Source organism: Epinephelus fuscoguttatus, linkage group LG13 (assembly GCF_011397635.1).
Source record: "Epinephelus fuscoguttatus linkage group LG13, E.fuscoguttatus.final_Chr_v1".
NCBI lineage: Eukaryota > Metazoa > Chordata > Actinopteri > Perciformes > Serranidae > Epinephelus > Epinephelus fuscoguttatus.
In genome coordinates, this window is record NC_064764.1 from 11,684,429 (window position 1) to 11,707,684 (window position 23,256).

General features: G+C 39.5%; 1 protein-coding gene across 1 annotated transcript in view; it reads left to right on the top strand.

The window, feature by feature from the left end:
* LOC125899202 (polycystic kidney disease protein 1-like 2) overlaps positions 1–23,256 on the top strand; it is a 65,609-nt gene that overhangs the window by 18,655 nt on the left and 23,698 nt on the right. The window contains exons 11-30 of the mRNA XM_049593283.1: positions 5,267–5,354; positions 6,199–6,331; positions 6,545–6,590; positions 6,930–7,868; positions 8,016–8,158; positions 8,281–8,466; positions 11,324–11,461; positions 11,736–11,882; positions 11,988–12,112; positions 12,992–13,112; positions 13,441–13,572; positions 14,573–14,686; positions 15,794–15,908; positions 16,015–16,205; positions 16,288–16,518; positions 16,638–16,739; positions 19,677–19,855; positions 20,225–20,371; positions 21,977–22,176; positions 22,807–23,033. Of these exons, the coding sequence (XP_049449240.1) occupies positions 5,267–5,354; positions 6,199–6,331; positions 6,545–6,590; positions 6,930–7,868; positions 8,016–8,158; positions 8,281–8,466; positions 11,324–11,461; positions 11,736–11,882; positions 11,988–12,112; positions 12,992–13,112; positions 13,441–13,572; positions 14,573–14,686; positions 15,794–15,908; positions 16,015–16,205; positions 16,288–16,518; positions 16,638–16,739; positions 19,677–19,855; positions 20,225–20,371; positions 21,977–22,176; positions 22,807–23,033 (3,704 nt within the window). The remainder of the gene's footprint in view (positions 1–5,266; positions 5,355–6,198; positions 6,332–6,544; positions 6,591–6,929; positions 7,869–8,015; positions 8,159–8,280; positions 8,467–11,323; positions 11,462–11,735; positions 11,883–11,987; positions 12,113–12,991; positions 13,113–13,440; positions 13,573–14,572; positions 14,687–15,793; positions 15,909–16,014; positions 16,206–16,287; positions 16,519–16,637; positions 16,740–19,676; positions 19,856–20,224; positions 20,372–21,976; positions 22,177–22,806; positions 23,034–23,256) is intronic.

The window sequence follows — 23,256 nt, forward strand, 5'->3', positions numbered from 1 at the left end:
ATTTTTGTTGATAATCTCAGAGAAAAAGGACTGCCGCGCCCTTTTTAGCTCCAAGCTATAGGTGTGCAGACTTTCCTTATAGATGTCATAATGAACCTGGAATTTGGTTTTTCGCCACCTGCGTTCTGCTTTTCTGCATTCTCTTTTTTGAGCTTTTACCTGTGTGGCATTCCTCCATGGTGGTTTTTTCTTACCAGAGACAACTTTGACCTTCATGGGGGCAATATTGTCCATAATATTCATAGCTTTAGAGCTGAAACTATGAACCAGATCATTGACAGAGACTGAGGGCAGAGCTGGTGTGGGTATAAAATCCTGGGTGAACAGTGTACAGGTGTTTTCGTTGATATAGCGTTTTCTGATTACCCCTGTACTTTTACTGGTGTCAGCGGAGATGGCCATTTTAAAGAAAACACAGTAAAGATCAGAAAAGGCAACATCAGTCAGCACAACCTCAGAAATGTTGAGCCCTTTGGAGATAATTAGATCTAAAATATGTCCCTTATTGTGTGTTGGCTCTGTTACATGCTGGGAAAGTTCAAAGTTGTCCAGGATGTAGAAAAGTTCTTTCGCGCTGCCATCTTTGGAATTATCAATATGAATATTAAAATCACCCACTATAACAACACAGTCAAAATCAATACAGACAATAGTTTAGAAAAGTCATCAACAAAGTGTGCACTATATTTTGGAGGCCTGTAAATGGTTACTAATACTGCTTGACAGGAGGATCTCAACTGCAGTGCAACATATTCAAAAGACTCAAACTTCCCATATGACAACTGTTTGCACTGGTAAACATCCTTAAATAAAGTGGCTACTCCACCTCCTTTCCTAAGTTCTCTAACTGAGCTGCTAAAATGGAAGTCTGGGGGGGCTGATTCAATAAGTACCGCTGCATTATTGTTTTCATTTAACCAAGTTTCAGTTAAAAACATAAAATCAAGGTTTCTCTTGATAATAAAATCATTAATTAATAGTGACTTGCCAGCCAGAGATCTGATATTTAATAAAGCTAAGTTTAATGTACTAACATTGGGCCTCATTCACTAATATCTGTGCAGAAATGTTCTTACTCTCCGCAAAAAATAAGTACCTTCCCAAAATCACCGTCGGATTTATGACACGTGCGTACCGGCCAATTTTGTTCTTACCACCGTGCATATGTTAGTAAATCAGAACCATTCTAAATTGACAGGCGCGTGTCCGCGATCTGCAATCAGCATACTACCACGCCCCCATTTCTCCATATAAGGAAACCGCTTGCCTAGAGTTGATTCATGAATGAAGGAAGCGGTTACGCGAGGAGAGAAGTAGTAAATTTCACAGTTTGTTAGAAGCGATGGCGCCGGGTCTTACAGGAATGCCATGGGTCATTGTAAGATTGTGGAGGACACAGCATGCCAGGATGATCTTGCACACCTTCTCAGGGGTATAAAGTAGTTTGCCACCGGCCGTATCTGATCCAGACACATCCAACGGCCCTTAAGCACGCCAAAAGTGCGCTCTACGGTGCGTGTGTGGGCATGTATGTTATTATAGCGCACCTCTTGAGGGGTTTCAGGGTTTGCGTATGGTGTCATCAGCCATGTTTTAAGGCCATATGCCCGGTCACCCAAACAATATAACATTTTAACATTAACGGAATAGAGACTTACTGAAAATACTAACTTAAAACAATTGAAATAAAAGACTAGAACAAAAGATGCTCACCAACAAGTCATCCACTTCTCACAGCCCCTGCCTCCAAATGCATTCCCACTGTACTGTTTTGCAAAATAAATGAGTCGTGGGTGCCTCCTGGCCAGTGGGCCACAGCCTTAAGGATATGGCAGTCTGCATTACAGATCATCTGCACGCTGATGGAGTGATAGTTTTTCTGTTCATGTTATTGTTAATATTTTAATTGTCACAATGATGAGGGTGAACGTGTGTCAATTTCATGGTAATTTAACCCATTTGGCCAATATATTAGTAAATTAATTATTTAAAAAAAATGTTAATTAAATCTCTTTTTCATGAATATGGTTTTATAGACGCTGCATGTACTTAAAAGGTATGTTTGCATTTTCTAAGTCAGTTCGGCCTTCCTCATTTGTGCGTACGCATGGTCTGAGGCAGTTCTAAATTTGTTCGCAGAGTAAGAACAAATTTGGGTAAGAAAATATTGATGAATCTCGGATTTGTGCGTCAAACGATCGTACGCACAGTTTAAGCACAGATTTGTGCATACGAATGTTGGCTCCTTGGTGGTTGTGGTGAAGGGCAGGAGGGGGGTTGTTGGATCCCTGACTGGGACAGAGACATCCTCTGAATGCCTTGGGTGATGTGGAGCAAAAGGTCAGGTGAAGGGGGAGAGATGCAGGCTGTCTGTCTCTGTGCCACGTACTTGTCCTTGGCTCTTATCTGTCCATACTTGTTTTGGTATGGCCTTCCAAGAGCATGACATAGGTTGGCCCTGAGTATTCTACATCCAGTGATGCTCGGATGAATCCCATCACGCTGAAAGTGATCCTTACAGTTCCAAAAGATGTTAAAATTGTCAGTGAACTTTATCCCATGAGTGAAGCATGCCGATGTCAGCCATGTATTCAGGGCAAGGAGTCTGGTAAAAGACTCGATTCCTTTCCCCAGGGTTGGAATGGGGCCAGAAATGAACACATTTTGTGACTGACAGTCACTCATTTTCTCCAGGAGCAGGGAAAAGTCTTTTTTCAGGATCTCAAAGCCAGTTTTTCCTCGTAGAATGTCAAAAGACCCAGCATGGATGATGATCCTCATGTTACTGGGGTGTGTAGAGAGGATCACTGGCAACAGCTCGGTTAGCTCCCTGACACACGTGTCAGACACTGTTAGATTTTCAGTCTTTGCCATTCTTACATGCTTGGTTATTGAGTCTCCAATCAGGATGTTATCTGGCTGATCAGGTGTGGTGTTAGGGATACTTCTCCTGGCCCTTGGCTTCTCAGGTGTGGAGTTAGCATATTTTTTTCTGGCCCTGGGTCTAGCAGTGGTTTTGGAGCTATTGCTTGCATTTTGGATAGCCTTGGCCTGCCTGGGTTCAGTGTAGTTGGTATTGTCACATATTTCATTTGGAGCCAGTGCATCATACCTGTTGTGTAGAGAGAGTTCAAGTGGAGGGGTGAGCGTTGGGGCTCTCTTGACTGATTTTCCTGCTAGTGACATCAGACCAGGTCCTGGCTGGAGTTGATGCTTTTGGTCGAGCACCAGTCCTGTGCCAGTAGGAAGGGTCATTAGGGAAGGCCAGTTTGGGAGCCTCTGCAGCTGACCCAGTGGTGTTAGGACATATCCATGATTGTGTCAGCCAAGTCAGCAATGGTATGCTCCACATTTGTTGTATTTCCATCACAAATTTGTTGTAGCGTTTCATTCTTCATTTGAAGCAGCCTTATTGTCTCGGTTAGTCGCTCACACTCTGTGCAGCTCACAGATTTTGCCATCTTGTCCTTGTCCTAATCACAGGTTTCCAGTCACAGACACAGCAAAAGGCTTGCACTGTGCCTCAGCCCTGCTCACACAGTACTAAAGTGGTGAAAAAGTGGTGAAAATATGGCAGTAGTCCTCTGTATCTTTCACAAATTAAAATCCCAATGCTTTATAAGTATCCAGGATCTACTTTCTGTAGCTTTTAGCAGAAAAAAAACAAGTATATCCACAAAAGAATGTAAGCAAAGCGGAGTGCAAGCAGCAGAGCGTCTGCACTCTAAGAAAGCCGGAAGAAAAAATATACACCTTTATGTGATGAGCCACGCCCTCCACAATATTCATTGCCTTATAGAAGCTCAGTTTTAATAAGTTTTCCAACTTTTGCCAAGAGGGAACTTTAGATAATGGTCCCTAGATTATGTTCACCGAGTTTCATGCAGATCGTTCAAACTTCCGAGGAAGAGATCAATTTTAAGTGTTTTTCAAAAAATTCAAAATGGCAGAAAAAAATCTATATATCCGGAAGTTATGGTATTCTTCAGGCAAATTTGTTCTTCATGAGGAGAGGCATCTCTGTGCAAAGGTTCATGTCTCTACGACATACGGGGCATGAGATATGCCCATTCAAAGTTTGCAATTTCAATCAGTTGCTATAGCGCCCCCCTTTGGTCAATTGATGTAATATTGCTTCATTTGCATCCTCCCATGACCCTCTACCACTGTGCCAAATTTCACATGGATTGACCAAGTCAGTGAGGAGAAAAACGTGGAACAGACACACAGACAGAGTTTTCGTCATTAAGATTCACATGATAAATAAATGTATTTTTATTATTAAAACAAATTTCAATATGCCACATTTTAATGTGCCATCTACAGGTATTGTGAATAGTACAGTCCATCTGACAGAGGGTGTCAGGGGCACAGGGCACAAAACTCACAAGTGCTTCTAATATAAACTTGTGAGGCAAACTGCAGCCTGACTAGTTAAATCAGAATACTTCACCAAAAATCAGGGCTCCTACTTTCAATTCAGTTTCAAAGCTGCAGTGAAGACACAGGTATCATTTTAAACTGGAGGACCTACGGCATCCATAGGTACCAACCATGTTGTGCTTTCTTATCGGAAAGAGGGCGAAATAACACTTTAAAGTTGGGAAAAAGGAACACTGTCATTTTTCAAAATGGTGTATCTAAATACTTCTGCGTGCTGGGGTCCCTGAACAGTCTTGGAATTACATACATTGGGTATGACTAGAAAACTGAGAGTTGACAGCCATATACTCCTTATACTGTTTTAGTTCTGCACACAATTTGACCAATATTTGATTAAGGTAGCCCTTGAGATTGAATTAATGAATAAAGAAAAAACAATTAGTTGTTCACTCAGGATTAGACCTCATGATTTAATATCCTGCAGTAATTTTTTAATCAATGATTGATTCTACCTTTCTCTAATTATTTACTGGAGGGGATTATTTTGGCCTGGGACTCACATGTGAATACCTCTGCTTTTCAAAGTAAGAAAATATGCTCCTAACACAATGTAGATACAAAATACATATAGAAATATGATTAATTGGATTATGTTTGATGGCATAATAACATTTTGCATAGTGATATATATAGTAATCCCCCTGCCACCCCCCCTGGGTGTGGATGGGGGGCCTACTTTTGAAAATGTTGTCCCCCTGCCCATATTTCCTAATGGATGGCTTCAGTAAATATACAGTATACATAAAAATTGTTCTTAAATGTTTTGTATCGGCATTTCAATTGTTCCTACAGTAGAATAATGACTTTCCTCACTGATTCACAGAGAATCCTTGTCGATGCCAGGGAAATTTTGAGGGACTGACTTATGACATTACAGAACGTTGCCTACCAGATCCTCTTCAATATTTTAAGTATCATTTTAATGTGATAAATAAAGACAATAATAAAGTGGAAAAAACAGAATCCATATGCATCACCCTGAACCCTCAGAGGAACGTGCCAACTTGGCTAAGGTACTTGAAATTGATCTGCTCTAATCACTTGACCTGACATTCCCATCTGTGCTCTCAACACCTTATCTGACAGCATTTCAGCATTGTGTATCTGTCATTTTCTAACAACTGAAATCAGGTAAACAGGTAAACGTAAATGAATATTTACAGTATGTCACCACTGACTTCAGAAAATTTTTGAAATAAATTAAACTGCTTTGGAAAGGAGTTCACATATCTTACTGATTTTAGAGCAAAACTGTCCTGTAAAGACAGACCTTTCTCATGGCAGACATTTTGACCAGTCATAGAAAGACACTGGTGAAACTAATTTTGTTAACAATGGCTCAGTTCGATTATGTTTTTCAGTAAGCCATGTCAGTGAGCAACATCAAGACCGTAGAACAACCCCCCTTAAATGGAATGCTGTTGTTTTTGTGTCATCAGATTAAGCAGATAACTAAACTCTAATTGTTTATCAGTTGTGGTCAGTGTTGGGAAGGTTACCTGTAAAACGTATTCCACTACAATAAGTGTATTCAGAATACCGGCAATGAACTGCAACAAAATACAGATATTCATGTTCTGTATTTTAAATATGGAACACCATTACTTGTATTTTGTAACTCCAAATCCTGAAACCCTGAGTACAGTATACACCTACAGTAAATTGTTTCACCGCAATGCTTTTTTTTTTTTTTTTTAGATGTAGACATTCTAGTTGTGTGTTAACCAAATGATCTATGTGTTTGTTATACCATAGTCTCACTTGCACTGAAGGCTGTAACCCAATCAAGAAGAACAAGGATGCAAAAATTAAAATGGATTGTAAAGGACAACAGTGTCCACAGATTGTGTGGAACATTGAGGACCTACGTGACGACAAAAACTGGCCAGTAAGTCTGATAAATTAATTCTGGGACTCAAAGATCACATAGTGTTTAATGTTATAAAAACAGTTTGTCAGAAACTTAATTAAGTTGCATTTTATTTTATTTTATAAACAGGGAGATATAGAAAAAGACTGCTATAAAATGGAAAAGAAAAGGCCACTTGTACTGAAAACACATGGTGGGACTGAATACACTGTGTCAAATTGGATTCTTCAGGCAGCCAAATCTAAAGGTCTGGATGTCACTGTGGTGATAACGTCAGGTATGTACACATGATTCATTAGAATAATGTTAAAGCTGTGCTGGTAATTATCCTGCCTTGATCTGTGATCATTTTTTGGTTCAGACCAATTATTAATTTATGTCAGATGTAATCCAGGGTTAATGATGTAAACAGTTTTCTCATGTGTAGTGTATTTCATGCAGGGAAATCAACACCATGTGAGAAACACCAATGCTATATCAATTTAAAGGAATGATTTTAATGTTGGCCTATCACTATTTTTGACTATTTAATCAAGATTGATAAACCTGCTTTTGCAAATCAGCACTTTCATTTCTTGGAAATAATACACAATGTTCTTTTTCATTTACACAAAAGCGGATGTTGTACCACTTTACCACAAATACATCATAAAGACATCGTCATCTACCGAGAAGGAAGAAGACAGTAAGGAAAAAGACAGTAAAGAGGAAGATAGTAAGGAAAAAGACAGTAAAGAGGAAGACAGTAAGGAAAAAGACAGCAAGGAAAAAGACAGTAAAGAGGAAGATAGTAAGGAAGAGGACAGTAAGGAAAAAGACAGCAACGAAAAAGACAGTAAAGAGGAAGATAGTAAGGAAAAAGACAGTAAGGAAAAAGACAGCAAGGAAAAAGACAGTAAAGAGGAAGATAGTAAGGAAGAGGACAGTAAGGAAAAAGACAGCAAGGAAAAAGACAGTAAAGAAGAAGATAGTAAGGAAAAAGACAGCAAGGAAAAAGACAGTAAAGAGGAAGATAGTAAGGAAAAAGACAGTAAGGAAAAAGACAGCAAGGAAAAAGACAGTAAAGAAGAAGATAGTAAGGAAAAAGACAGCAAGGAAAAAGACAGTAAAGAGGAAGACAGTAAGGAAAAAGACAGCAAGGAAAAAGACAGTAAAGAGGAAGATAGTAAGGAAAAAGACAGTAAAGAGGAAGACAGTAAGGAAAAAGACATCAAGGAAAAAGACAGTAAAGAGGAAGATAGTAAGGAAGAGGACAGTAAGGAAAAAAAGAGCAAGGAAAAGGACAGTAAGGAGGAAGATAGTAAGGAAGAGGACAGTCCCGAAGAAACCACCGCTGGTCCTGCCTCTACATCACCTGGCACTATTACTGACATCACTGCCACACCTACCACCACAGACACTGGTGATACATCTCCACCAGTCACCACCAACAATTTTGACAGCCTTAAGTGTAGCATATCACCGCAGAGGGGAACAATCCTTGATGCTTTCAATATAACTTGCAATACTGAAGTTCCTTGTTCTGACTGTCAGTATTGTTTTAAGACTGATGAAGGTAAGTAATCCAGGTCAGAAACGATTCTATGATAACTGAACTGATTTATCTTATATTTTTAAAAAAACAGCTATCTCAAAATATATCCTAGATTACTTTTATAGAAATCTGTCAAACTGATTTATTTTCTTTTTTGAAAATTGTCAGGTAAGCATCTGCGCTGCAGCAACAACAGTGAAGTGAAGGCTGTCTTCCTTCCTCTTGGAGACAGCAGCTCCAACTACAAGCTGAATATCAAAGCAACTGCAAACAATGGCAGCTTTGTAGCTAGCACTACTGTCACTGCAGAGGTTTGTAAAAAAAGAAAATAACCCCACAATGATAGAAGAAATGGGGTTACTAACAGAACACATCTTATAGAAATGCTGTAAGCTTTCTTTATCTTGCAGTAAGAATATGTCTTTCTCCTCAGGTGCTGGATTACACAGCGGTATCTAGCTCCTCAGTAGATGATCTTAAGGCTTCAGTGGAGAATGCTTTGGTTCAGTTAAAGGAGCACGGTGTACTGTCAGGAGAAACTGTGGGACAAATCTTCAGTTCTGTGGCCAATAAACTGAATGCCCAATCTGATGAATCGGAACAAGCTGACAGGCAAAAGGTAAATGACCTCTCAGAGACATTGCCTTGGATTGCAAATATCTGGCATCAGTGCATCTTAGTAGGTTGCATAGATCCATCTGAGAATATTCGAGTCCCCTGATTTGCATTTGGGTGCTGGAAACAAGGTCCATGGTCCAAACTATCGAATGCTCTTGGAGGACTTTTCTCAATCAGGAAGTTTGTGATAAGAGTGTACTGTAAAAACAAAACCACCATAATGCCAAAATACAGTTGGGCATCATTGCAAGCACAACAGACCAAACCTAGCTGTGATCCTGGGTATCATCATAGGTTCGACAGACTTATACCCTCCAACACACAGAGATCGGGAATGCCTAATGTCCACAAAGAAATACAGGCAACAGAGGGAGGAGGGCTCAAACACAGACAGTGAAGCAGACAGAGAAGTTCCTGGATTTACTGATTAAATGAAGGGACACATACTTACTGGCAAGGGTAGAAAAGTCCATAGAGAAGTAACAGAGTCCAAAGGTGCAGGTAGGCAGAAATTCTATCTCACACAGGCTCTGCCCTCTGCTGGACTCTACGGGTAATACTCTCCTTCAATCACAAGCAGGCAATTGCCCACTGAAATTTACATAAATGTAGTAGGTCTATCGGGATGTGCCTACCTGAATACATGCAGCCTGTGCTAGTAGAACAAGGGTTACAATATTGTAACCTTCGATTAAGGTTAGGTTCAGGTACGGGTTACAGGGTTCAAGATTCAGGTACTGTACAGGGGGCTCAAAGGCAAGGCACAATGCAACACTGAGAATGTTTACATGATCATTAGTATTTTGAGGAGCCCTGACCTGGTGTAGATCTTATTTGGGATATGATATTTGATGGTCATGATAAACCTGATTGTGTGCGTACCTTGTAAACAATGTTCAGAAACCTGGCTAAGGTGCTTACATGCTACAGTATCCAGAGGGCTTTACCACAAAGGAAGTCAAACAGAGTAAGGCTTTTTTTGCCTTAGCTGGCTCAACAAACTGTAAAACCTCAGTCTGAAGTAACGTCTACCACAAAAGTCATTATCAAGCTGTTCTGTTAACCCCGGCTCTCTACCTCCTGCTCTGAGTGCATTGTCATAAAACAAGTCAAATCATGCGTGTTTGACTCTCAAACCTGAAACAATAAAAAGCAATACTGTTGCTTCAATTAAGGCAGGAGAGAAATGCCGGCAGGAAAACTGTGTGTATACAGAAGTTATTATTATTATTATTATTATTATTATTATCATCATCATTATAACATGACAACTGCACATCCTACAGCTCATAAACTTTAAATTTGATGCGGCAGATTTAAACATCATGTTCAAGAACTTAATTGATGTATCCTGACATTGTCCTGTAATGAAGGATACATGGAAATCAATTAAGTTTTTGGGCAAATCAAAGTGAAATGATTTTTATTGACTGAATATTTTCTGTGATGAATACCAATAGACTGATCAATTTTCTAATCATTATTCTAGTATTAGCTGTAATATAGAAGCAGCATGAAACAGACTTCAGTACATCAAGATCAAGGCTTCAAACACAATTCAAGGTAGTAACATTATGATATGATTTGAGGAAATTATACTGCATTTCATATGCAAGTAAACACATAATGATTAATTATTTAAAGAATTATTAATGTATAATGCTACCTGCAATTTTTTGGAAGGCTTCTTTTCATGCAAGCATGGGTAAATGAATAAGAGAACATTAAAAACACACTCGGTAGTTCAGTAAAAACACGAACAACCTTGTCAATAAAAAGACGCATTTTTGCTCAGATTTTCTGCATCACTTGTATACAGTAGGTTCACATGGCAAAAAAAGCCACATGATACATATAGTCAGGGCTACTGTAATCGCATAGTTTTATTTGGTGGCATTTCTGTAAATGTAATGTTATACATTTGGATAGAGTACATTTATAAAATTCCCTCACCTGAGAATCTGTATCACTCACTGACATCTGTTAAGGAGGGATGCTACTGAAAGTACCTATGAAAGGCACTCTTTTGCCTATTTCAAACTCGATTAGGTTAGGTCTGCGGCATAATTTACAATGGCGATCTAGCTAGGTTGAAAGAGAGCTATCTTCACAGAATGAAAAACTCAAAGAAAGACAGTCCAGGGCAACAGGGATCAAGGCCGTGTAGAGACCGTAAATGATTTTATGCTCATAAAAGGCTGACATGGGGCTGCCTGTAACAATTAACGTCAATTTTCACATGAAAACCCATTTGGAAACCCATTTCCAACTAAAAACTGTTTGACTAATCTCACTTTGAATTACAGCTATCTGGTTTTTATCAGATTACCGCATAATATAGCCAGGTTTCTCAAAACCATGACAATAAGGGCTTATCTAGGTTTCTGAAATCGGGGTATGATGATCACATAAACAACCAGGATATTCCAAAAATACTGACAACTGACTGGGGTAAAGGAGCTGATAAAAGTATTGACAGTGCTGATGAGGGGAAGTGGAAACAATGGATGGAACTGAGATGAGCAATGCAAACCCCATGACAAGCTTTGCAACCACTTATGCTGTTGAGTATTAATAAAGTAATGTATTACTTTTCAATGGGTAATGGATTAGCCTACAATTTCAATTAACTTGCCCAACAGTGATTGTAAAGGCATGTATGATAGGTTACTGTGTCTGCCCCCCTTGAGGTGTGTGGCTGACACCCCTCTTCAAGACTCAAATAAGTAGAATTCCATGAACCTAAGTACAACCTACAGAGACAGCCTGTCTTTACATGGAAGACTTCATTTGGTTAAAGATATTGTACAACTAAATACTACACTAATAACAAAATATCATGGTTTTATCTGTTGAAGCTTCGTGAGAAGATGCTGGACATAATGAATAACATAGTAAAAGCAGCTCCCATCAACACTCCAGATGAAGTTCAAGCAACCACCAGAGGACTTACTGCTGTTGTCCAGAAAGGCACTGAACTCAGCACCTCTGCTCAGGTACTGTCCAGTGAATCACACTTGGTGGGAAGGAGGAAAAATCTGTCAAGTGCTGTTTTAACCATGGCTTATTGCTTTTTGTCAATGAAGAGCCATTGGAAGGACAAGGTTAGCTCAGTCTTGTAAGTTGTATGTGTATATGAGGCAGGATATTACTGTAAGAGGTGAGATATCAAGAGAGTGTTATGATGTCCTTGATTATACAAAATGTTACTTCTAACATAAAATCTTACAAAAGTGTCTGTAATTTTGAGCCTTGATTCCCACACTACAGGAAGAGGCTTCGTTATTGTTTGCAGCCCTCAGCTCATCCCTCCTCCACATGAACATTACCAATAGCGAAGAAAATATCAATGAAATACACACTGCAGCCAGCACCATTGTGGAAGGAATAAGCAATATCCTGCACTATTCTTCGAGTGTGAGTTGTTTAACCTTATGTCCAGTGCTGATGGTGTTTTTTCTCTAACCCTTTATAACAGAACAATTCTCTCTTGACATGAATGCTTTGTGTTATCTTTTGCAGAGGAATGTCTCTGATGCCCTTCTCCTTGCCCTGAGCAATACACAGAGTGCACTGTTAGCATTTAAAGATGTGCACCAGAGGCCAACTATCATCCAACAAGCTCATATTGGTGTGTTTGTTCATAGGTAAGTCCTTTAGCTCGGTTGTCATATACAGTGGATAGACTTCTTTCAATAGTACAGTTTTTTTGTAAGTACTATTAATTGCTTTGTGGTGGAGAGTTAGATGAGAAGGTAGCACTCTCATGTCTCTGTAGTAAATATAAGTCTATAGCCAGCAGCAGGTTACTGTAGCTTAGCATAACGACTGACAACAAGGGGACACAGCTAACATTGTTCCATCTGAAGGTAGCCAAAGCTCCCACCCAGCTCCTCTAACACACTGCAACTAGATAAGCTGTTACTAAGAGAGCTGTGTGGGTGCTCTTTCTCTTTGGAGAGAGCCAGGCTACCAGTTCTCCCCAGTTTCAAGTCTTAATGCTAAGATAAGCCAACCATTTGTAACATCTGTAGCTGTAGGCTATATTTACTGGACAGATATGAAGGTGGCTAAGATGGGAATTATACGAGTATTTCCCTGTGCTGGGAGATTTCTAAATGATGTAAGAAATATGGGTTGCTTTGGGTTCAAATGTCGGCTATCAGTTTGTTACTGCCTTTACCAAAAAAATGTAGAGTGCGACAAAGTGCCTATATGAATGACGTGCACTTAAAATGTAGAGTAATACCTCTGGGCTGCACATCTTTTTAAATCATTTGGGTCTGTGCTGAAAACATGTAGGGGTAAGATCCCCAAAGACTGAACAGTAGTCCTAAGAACACAAGCAATCTGAAAACAAACTGAAAACTGAAAACTGAAAAAAAAAACCCAAAAAACAGAACTGACTATTAACTAACCAACCAACCAACCAACCGACCAACCAACCAACTAACTAACTAACTAACTAACTAACTAACTAACTAACTAACTAACTTATATGAGTCTCTTTACATTTTTTACCTCAGAGTGACACCTGGAAGTTTGCACACAGAGTCTATAAATATTCCCAACAGTTCCAGCCCATCATTTTCTCTCCCAAAACTACCCCCTGATGTGTTACCTTCAGATGAACCAGTGGATATAAGGGTGAGTCAGAAATGCTGATGTGTTTACCCGTATTCGTGTCGATTGTTGATTTTCAGAGTCAGCACTTCAAAATGATGCATCAGTTTTCTCTGGTATATTAATGCATTGATTTGTCATGTGCTTGTGGTTCATTGGTTAGTGCATTTACTTTGCTACAGATATTTTTTTATTAACCCTCAACATTACTGTTGTCTTTGTCTTTAGGACACCTTCCCTACAAATACAGAGGATGGTGTGCATGTTATATGCTACGTTTTTCTCAATTTTCTGAAGCGTCTGACCTGCTAACGGGGCTTAAACCTACTTTGCACTCTAAACATATTTACAGATGCTGAGCGTAGACAAAAACCCATTTTCCTGGAATGAGAGAGGAAACATCAGCGGCCAAATAGGTGCTCTATCCCTCACAACAACTGATGGCTCTGATATCCCTGTGGAGAACTTGAGTGAGGATGTCAAGGTCAGTGCAGCAAGTGGGGATTGTTTTACACTGTGCTCTCCTGTTGAGAGCATGTTGACTGTGGGGACAGGTCTATACCTCCTTTTAACGAAAACAGACTTAAGATTGAACAATCAACTCAAACGGCTTGTATGGAGTACTCTATGAAATGAAAAGGTCAGACAATGTACAGTGTACAGTACATAAGTAAGTATTTCATTAGCAGTAGCATGAACGGAGCACTTAACCTGGGGTTAGAGATGCTTGTGGCTGCAAAGACCACTGGGATAAGCTGAAGCAGATTCATAAGAGAACAGTCAATATATCAGTTAGGCTAGGTTAGAACTGCCTACTTCATTAAGAACAGACTCATTGCCCCCCCAGCCACGAGGAGAGCACTCAGGTTAAAGAGGATTAGAGGAGTTGGCAGTGCATAACACGCCTGCCTTTAATGCATGAACAGAGATTCTTACTCATCCCACTTTGTATCCAGCGACCCCAGGTGTGCTGCATGCTCTCAGCTTTGAAATGCCTCAGTGAAATTTAAGGCCTCAACCTTCATTCACAAGATTAGTGTCTCAGCTGTTTACTGTTTGGGAGTCATGAGTCATTGAATTCACATGAGCAAGACCATTTGTAGACTATTTTGTAATACTTTTACTATTAACACACATTCAAATACAAAATTTTAACTTTAAATGTTGTTTATATCATATATAATAAACTACACTACACTTTCCCTTCTCCAGCTTTCAATAGAACACCAAACACAATGAAAAGACTGTAAATTAACAAACCCATACAGCCATTTATATCTTATACACTATTTTAACTAATGGGACAGATGAGAAAATAGAACAATATTGTAAATGATGACCATGGAGAGCACACTCTGTTAATTGCACCACCTGCTTGTTAAAATGTTTTATTAGATTACAATCTGCAGATGATATGGAGAATCATTTTATATTTGTATGCAGAGTTATTTGGATGTATTTCTAGCACTTTGCCTGGTCCGCAGATTCTGTTGCCGAGACCTGTTGGAGAGCAGGTGAACATCTCGGTTTTGGACCTGGGCAACTACAGCACAACCACCATAGACATTCCTGTAGCTGACAATACATTGGTGTTAAAGGTGCAGTAAGATGTTCTTATCTCCACTTCTGAGACGTGTAATCAGCACCTTAGAAAACTAATTTCACATCAGTTTTGGTTTACTTTGACACATTTATTACATTGGCTGTATTACTAGCAAAACACTCCCCATTCTTATTTCCAGGGTGTCAAATACCAACACTCTGTCATGCCCTCAGTGTCTGACATTGATGCCAAAGGCACCCTTTAGCATGTGGGCTAACTCCAATTTAAACCCATTTGCGGCAGTATTTGAGGCTCAGAGCAACTGACTTAGTATAAAGAGCAAGAAATACTGCTTAGGGCGGGAGGAAAGGGAGGTGCGTGGGTCAAACAAAACCAGACTTTCATCCAGGAAGCTGTTTGTGTCGTGTGTGAAACCACAAGTTAATACTGTTTATTATGCAACTTACGTACAATTGTCTTGCACTTGCATCACTGACAAAAATAGGCACTCACATGACGTATTACCATCATGTTACATATAACCCAGTCTCTATACAGACTCTACATTGCCCTCGCAAACAAAGAGGCCATTAACCGTCAGATGACGGGGAAGGCGAAGAACGGGCCAACTTACGAGAGACTTGCCAAAGGACTGACCAGCTGCGGCTTCCCTCCCACGTCACTGTTTATGTAACACGCTGAGCTATGCGTTTTGTTACTTGCTCACGCCCCCCATTGCCCCGAAAAAGGCACATTCTGTATAAACAAAAGTAGGTAGGTGGCATTTTGCACAATTGCACAATTCCTATCTACAAAGGGCTATAGATATGCTATAGGATGCAGTGTGTATTGCTATAAAATGACAAGGGGTCTGACAAAGCATTGGTATTTAATGCCCTGGATTGAGAAATGGTTGTATGGCCACCACAACTGCCAACATCATAAATTCTTCTACTATTACTGATTTGATTGTTTGTTAATTGTGCCATTTTTTTTTTTTTTTTGGTATCGTGAGTCTAAAAATTGAGGAAAATCTGAAAATGCTGGGAAAAAAATATGGAATATAATTGCTATTCTTATGTGTTTAAATTAAGAACTTTCTGGACGCATCAAGTTATGCACTGATCATTTTGTTGCAACTCTGTCAATATATGTTTTAAAGATGGTGCCTTCAAATGATCCTTTACCCTTCAAACTGCTCCTGGGTTATATGGCCTACCCTACTGAAACCAATTATGTTGCAATGACAGAGATGCCTCATCAGGGAGCAGCACCAGGTAACAAATCCCTTTGCTTCATGGTGGAGATGGCATGTTTTTACTCTAATGCCTTTTAAATTTGATTTGATACTTATCTGAGTACTTGTGTGTGTGTCTTGTACAGAAGAGAGATACACTTGGCTGCTAGACCCTAAAGATTTAAAGGGAAACACTGGAATGCACTATCTTGTAGTGAGGCCCATTGTAGGCCCAGGTATAAAATCCATCAATGCCAGTTTAACAATTACCTCGATCACTACAGCATGCAAATTTTGGAATAAGTCAAAATTGGATTGGAGCAGTTATGGATGCAGGGTAAGTGCAGTAATTCAATCTGTCTGTCAAGTGTAACGTGTCTCTGAAACTTTAATGACAATAAATGTTTTTACTGTCCAAGGTCGGTGTAGAGACCACACATTTAGTCACAGTGTGCCTCTGTAACCACCTCACCTTCTTCGGAAGCTCTTTCTTCGTCACTCCCAACCTTGTGGATCCATCACGCACTGCTGAGCTGTTTGCGACTTTTGCTGAGAATCCTGTGGTTGTCTGCTTTGTGGGGTCTCTCTTTGTGGCCTATCTCTTGGTGGTTGTGTGGGCACGAAGAAAAGACATTCAAGACACAGCCAAGGTAGAGTATATCTTCAGTACCAGAGTATAATAAAAAAAAATAAAGCAACATAAAATGTAACCCCACATACAAAAAGCATCTTAAAAGAAACATGCTTTATGTTTTTGGCTGGTCGGCAGGTCAAGGTGACTGTGCTGGAGGACAATGATCCCATGGACGAGTATCGCTACCTGTTGAGTGTCAGAACTGGGCACCGGGGAGGAGCCTCCACTTCCTCTCAGGTAAATATGATATTAGTGCATAGCAAATATTTAAAGTTAGATTTGGCAGGAGCCTGCAAAGAATTTGCACTGCAACAAGGATTCTGCTGATATCCTTTTAAGAAGCATTACATGGACATTACATTTTAAGTAAAACAACAATACCTCGTAAGTAGAAGGTTAGGGTTAGGGATGAGTTAGTACACCTTTATCTGTATCTGTTTCTATTCAATCAACTAAATTGTCTGTATCTGCACTCGGTTCGATTGGGCGGGGAATGCCCAAAAATGTCACACCTTCATTTGGCTCGGTTCACTTTTACACTGCACTTTTTAAAGCCAGTACAACGTCACACAGTTACAACAGCTGCTCATCTGGGGGTGGTACTGCCCGAAACAACCACTGACCAGGAAAAAAAAAAGCATGAGGAAGAAAAAAAAGTTTGGCTCATCGATTGGCCAGGACTGAAAACAGAAATCCATTGTGGGTAGCCACAAGCAACTGCGATATATAGTCCTCTGACCATATCTCAATAAGTGCCTGCACCTCCTCACTACTCCACATCTGCCCACGAGACATTTTCAAACTTTTTTCCACCCCAAAATGCACTGTGCTCTACGTCACTTCCTCTCTTTGGTTCGCTGGATAGTCCATTTGCATTTCCCACTGTAAGCGAACCACACCAGGGTTCACTTACAAGCGAACCGAGACCCCCAGTTTTCAAGCGGACCAGGGTTTGCTTGTTTGGTCCACACCAGACTTCGAATGAGCATTCATACCACTCCAAATGAACCAAACTATTCGTGGAAGTGGACCAGGGTTCATTTAAAGTGGACCACATAGCGCCAGTGTGATTGCGTCCTTATTTAAAGGTAGGGTCTGGAGGATTTTCCAGTTGCTGTTTGTAAACACACATTCAAATTTGGCCCCTCCTATCAGGCTCAACTCTCCCAGGTGTACGAAGCCCGGAGGTATGGAAGAAGGCTTCACAGAAGAGGTTCAGGCAAGGCTCGTGCTGGTGCACGCTCGGACACGCTCGGGCACGGCACCTGCGCTCTCTCATTGGCTGGGGAAATCTCCGCCCAGCTCACAAAAACATCAAAATACAGTTGAAGGGCAGGAGCTCTGCAAACAGAGTCACCACCACACATGAGTAGAAGCCCATAGGTGATGATTAAGCAGGCTTTCATTTGTATATGTCTATATTTTGTTTTGTTTGAAAATCCTCCAGATCCTACCTTTATTTAAGCCTGGGGGCACGATCAATCTGAAAACGGAGTGCACCATTTTGCTACAGTTTCTCTTTGCTCTCAATTGCTCCAGTAGATCTTTACTTGTTATATGCACAATTTTTGTTTTCATTACACAATTGCTTTAGCAATGCAAATGTTTCCCACATTAATAAAGCCCCTTTACATCAGAAGTTAAGAAAATTCTAAACAGAACAATTGCAAGATTGAGCTTCAGATCATTTTTGATACACAAGAATAAGAGATTGAAAACAGCTACCCTCATGAGGATTTTCCTTCATCACGTACAGATATTGGCACTATTATTGCAGATGAAACATGTACTTATATAAAGTACAGTATCTACACAGGATACTTGTTTCATCTGAGTATTTTGCTCAGCCCTAGCTATGGTGGTGGAGGGAGCTTTGTGTTATTAGCTACAAAGCTGTGAATGAACCAGTGATTGTGAAGTATAAACCAAACAGCTAATGGCAATACAAGTGCAAGGTCAGATCTCTGCCTGAATAGTTTTAAATGGAAGACAGACGGCTACTCATCAAGTGATTTCATTGCTCTTAGTTCCACCTTTTAACCACAAGCCGACTACTTCTGCTTCGACTGTCAATTTGCTGTTAAATGCTCCACTGTGGTCTCCATTATCTGTGCCACTGCAGACATAAACCAAACACAGAGTGAAAAAGAGTGAATATTGGAGTTTTGTAAGATGGTCAAAAAGATGACTCCTAATGATGTTAATGTTGCTAATACACCCGCTTGTTCTTATGCTATGTGGCCAGTGTAAATACATTTTTACAGCATCAGTTAATAATGGATACATTTAGATTTTGTTTTCAACGCAGTTGGTTATTTTTACAGGGGTGGAACTTTTATCTGTGAACCTTTTAGAAGTGTTTTTACCAGCAAATCATTCGAGCTTTCTTGTTCCATATTCAGTCTTCCGATAATCAATATTTGTTTAAGTCTAAACCAAAATTTAAAAGACTTACTTTGGTGAGTGTGTATTTGACTTTTCCTGAGAGAATATGTTAAATGTCATTGATTCAATTCTAAGAAAAAGTTCTCCAACAGTGTGTTACAGTGGATTGTTTTGACATTGTCATAATTACACTGATCGGCCAAATGAAAGGCAGATATAATATTCATTTGTGTATATATCCCACAGTCTCTTGAACTTTGCTGATGAAGTTTCATACGACTTTTAATTAAATTGCACTAAATAGCCAAAAGTGTGTGCCCTCTTTTTACGTGGATGTCCAGTCAATGTTAATAAATGTAGTAGATTGAAGCAATAAATTCCTCAGTACATGCTGTATTGACAAGGAAAGCTGAGTTTGCAGCTGCAAGGTCTGTTCTTCCTGCTGCTGCTGCTGCTCCAACTAGCTACGTTTCCAACAGTGGTGTCTCAAAATATGAGTGCAGAGGCTGTCATGGACGAGGATGCATTTTACAGTGCCTTTTGCACTGCTGGCACGGCTCCATGAGCAGGGAAACTGGGCTTTCTTGGTCAGTATAGCATGCACTGAGGGATTTACTGCTTCAGTGGACTACATTTACCATCAGCACTAATTGGACATAGGCATAACAGGTGGGGAATGTTCCCTTTAAGGCTTGTTGTTGTATATTGGTCAAAGTGGAGGTTGTATACTTGTAAGTTTTTTGTTTTGGACTTTTCAGTTTTAAAATACAGTCAACTGAACTATCTTAGGTGACAATCACTCTGCTGGGTGCAGAGGGAAACAGTGAACCACATCATCTGACAGATCCAAAGAAACGTGTGTTTGAGAGAGGAGCAGTGGATGTGTTCCTGCTAGCTACGCCCTTCTCCCTGGGAGATCTGCAGGGCATCAGACTGTGGCACAACAACTCAGGGAGCCATCCTTCCTGGTAGGTAAATGTGTCAGAGCCACTCAGAAAAGTATCTTCAAAGTGTACTTTTCAATCCCATTAGAAGCTATTGCAATATAACATAAGCCATAGCATTTCCTCTGATGTAGCTGATATGGCTTAGAACATAATGTGAGTACACAATATGTTTTGGCTCACAATTATCCATAATTACTGTTTCTTTCTTTTCTCCTTTCTTCTTTTTTTTGGTAAGAGAACACAGTCATCAAATACAATTAAGTTGTCACTTTAGTGCTCCGAACAAAACATTTTGCCACCTTGAGGTCTGTTTAGAAAACAAAACAAAACTGACTTTTTGATGTAAAAAAAAAAGTTTTTACCTTTTTGCTTTCTTTGTGTTTTTTCCAGGTATGTAGGCAACGTCGTGGTACAGGACCTACAGACGGAACAGAAATGGCATTTTCTATGCAACTCCTGGCTGGCGATAGACTTGGGCGATTGTTCCCTTGATAAAGTTTTTCCTGGTTCGACAGAGGTGGATTTGAAGAGGTTCAGGTAAGGTGAAACCAGTCAGGTATGGGCAGCAAAATTATACACTCAAGGAAACTGCTGAAAGCCTAAAGGCTGAGTGTGAAACCCAAACAGAAATTTTTCATCTGACTGTGAATGATAGTGCAGATTAAATGCAAATGAAATGATTTTTGCTTGAATATTGTCAAGTTTACCACAAGCCTAGGTTTTGAGTTACGGCATATTCTAAAACCAGAGGGCAGAATGTAGCTGAGTTCCTATGCTCCAACACTTGGGCATTTTGTTTCATGACAGCAGAATCAAACAAGCCAAGAGATAAGTATATATGTTTTTTTTTAATATGGTTTTTCACAGCAGTACAAGCAAAAAGCAATGGTTAACCCAACTGTTGTGAGATGGTTTTTTATCACAATTATTACCATGGACAAAATCTATTGATACATAGAAAATGAATGAGGCAGATATAACATAGAGGGATGTTTCTATTCATTCTGTGCCAGATAGTCAAAAGGCAATTTAAATATGTTACAGGAAAATGCAAAATTAATAGCACTGAGTGTGCCTGAATAAATCCCTGAATAGTTACTCTCAGCTATGTAGGCCACAGCACAGTATGTCCTTTTTTTTTTGTTACTGTTTTATTTTTGCTCCCATTTTTCGATGTACTGCCAAATTAATTGAAAATACATCGGATGCATCTTATAGTTGTGAAATGGACATTTAATTTATGGGCAACAGCTCTGGTGGACATTTCTGCAGTCAGCATACCAATGGCATGCTCCCTTAAAATCTGGGACATCTGTGGCATCGTGTTATCTGATGAAACTGCACATTTTAGAGTGGCCTTTTATTGCAACCATCCCAAGGCACACCTGTGCTGTAATGATGTTGTGTTTAAATTGGCATCTTGATATGCCACATCTGTCAGGTAGATTGATTATCTTGGAAAATGAGAAGTGCTCATCAACACAAATTTTAACAAATTTGTGACAAAATTTGAGAAAAATTATGTCTATTGAGTGCATGAAAAAAAGTCTTACATGTTTAGCTTAAACCTATGAAAAATGGGAGCAAAACAAAAATGCTGTGTTTAAAGTTGTGTTCAGATTTCTAATTCCAACTTTCACCTGAGAGAGCGGTGTTCACATCCTGTAAGATTCTAAAGCCAAACCCTGTCTTTTTTCCGAAACCTAACCACGTATTTTTGTTGCCGAAATGTTACCACGTGTTTGTTGTTGAAGGAAAAAAAGTCAATTTCCGGTGTTGTACCAAAGTAGTGCATTTATTTTGAAAGAGACTATATGTAAACGGTAAATTTTCTGTGAAAACGGACGTGTATTTTGAAAGAAGACAATGCATGTAACAAGCAGAACTTGGCACGGTGTCCCAGAGCGCCAACTACCAACACACTCAGAGTATCTCGCACGTCGTATGTGGACGTGGAAAGTTCATGACCAAACGCCAATATGTGACGAGGTTGGAGTGAGTATGTGTTGGATTATGCAGCGATGAAATGATGAGTTTTTTTTTTTGTTTTTTTTTAAAAACTAATGCTAAATGATCACTAATTGGTAGTTCATGGAGTCTGTAAAGTGTTTTTATTTCCGAATGTACCATGTTTTTTTCCAGTAACTTGTTCTTCATGAAGACTTCAAAGGATTTCAGCGACGGACACCTCTGGTACTCTGTGATCAGTCGACCACCGAGCAGCACCTTCACTTGTGTTCAGAGAGTTTCCTGTTGCTTCAGCCTGCTGCTCTGTACCATGCTGACCAGCATCATGTTTTATGGCATCCCAACAGATCCCTCTGAGCAGACCATGGATCTGGGTACAACACATTTTATTAATGAAAAAAAAAGAAAAAAAAATGTGCTGGCAGTTTTCAGAACTCTAGAGTTCAGCTACAAGGAGTTTAAATTGGTTATGAAACAGTCTCAATGTAATACTATAATGCCTCTGTATGACCTCCCTGGTAAAGTTTCAAAGTGAGTCATATATTAGCCAGCCCAAAGGTAGCAGGAGAGGAAGTTTCTTAGAGATTTATTTTTCAGATGCGGTGATATTTTGTGGTAATAAGTGACACTGAGGCAGGGTCAGCAAAGAGAAAAAGAAAAGAAGAACAAAAAAGGGACTGAGATAGAGTACAGGGGAAAACACGGGTCAAAGTTGGTCACTCATTCAACATATGGAGACAACTGAACAGTTTAAAAAAGATTCATAATCAATCCTGAATTGGTCCTTCTCCTCCTGGACAAAGTCCTTAATCTGTCTATATTATTTATGAAATAAATTGTGACATGTGGTATAACATCAAATTATGAAAAAGGTCCTTGTTGTTGCTTTAGACAAAATATGCATTCATGAATTTGCAGATAACATAATCCTTCATAAAATGCTGTGCACATTCTGTAAAGTGTCTTTCATCTCTCTCTCTCTCTCTCGTCCTCTGTATTTTCAGGTCACTTTGAGTTTAGCTGGCAACAGTTCATGATTGGAGTTCAGAGTTCTCTCATCATGTTTCCTGTGAATATCCTTATTGTCAGCATCTTCAGAAACACTCGTCCTCGGGAGACGTCTTGTTGCAAGCACAAAACAGAAAAACCAGATACTATGGAGCAGACTTCCTTCTCACAGGCTAACACCAACAACATGAATGTCAGTGTCACTTTAGACTCTGTCATTAAGGTAGGTGCTTCATGTTTTTCATGTGATAGGTAACTATTTACAATGTTTGCCATAGACATTTAGGGGCTGCTGAATCAGTAGCATTCAAATTATATAATAATAAATTTTCTATGGCCACGTACATGTTCAAAAAGCAATGGATATGCAAATACTTATTTTTGAATGAATAAAGTGTATTTTACAAATGCATATATAGTATGTCATTTTATATATATATATATAA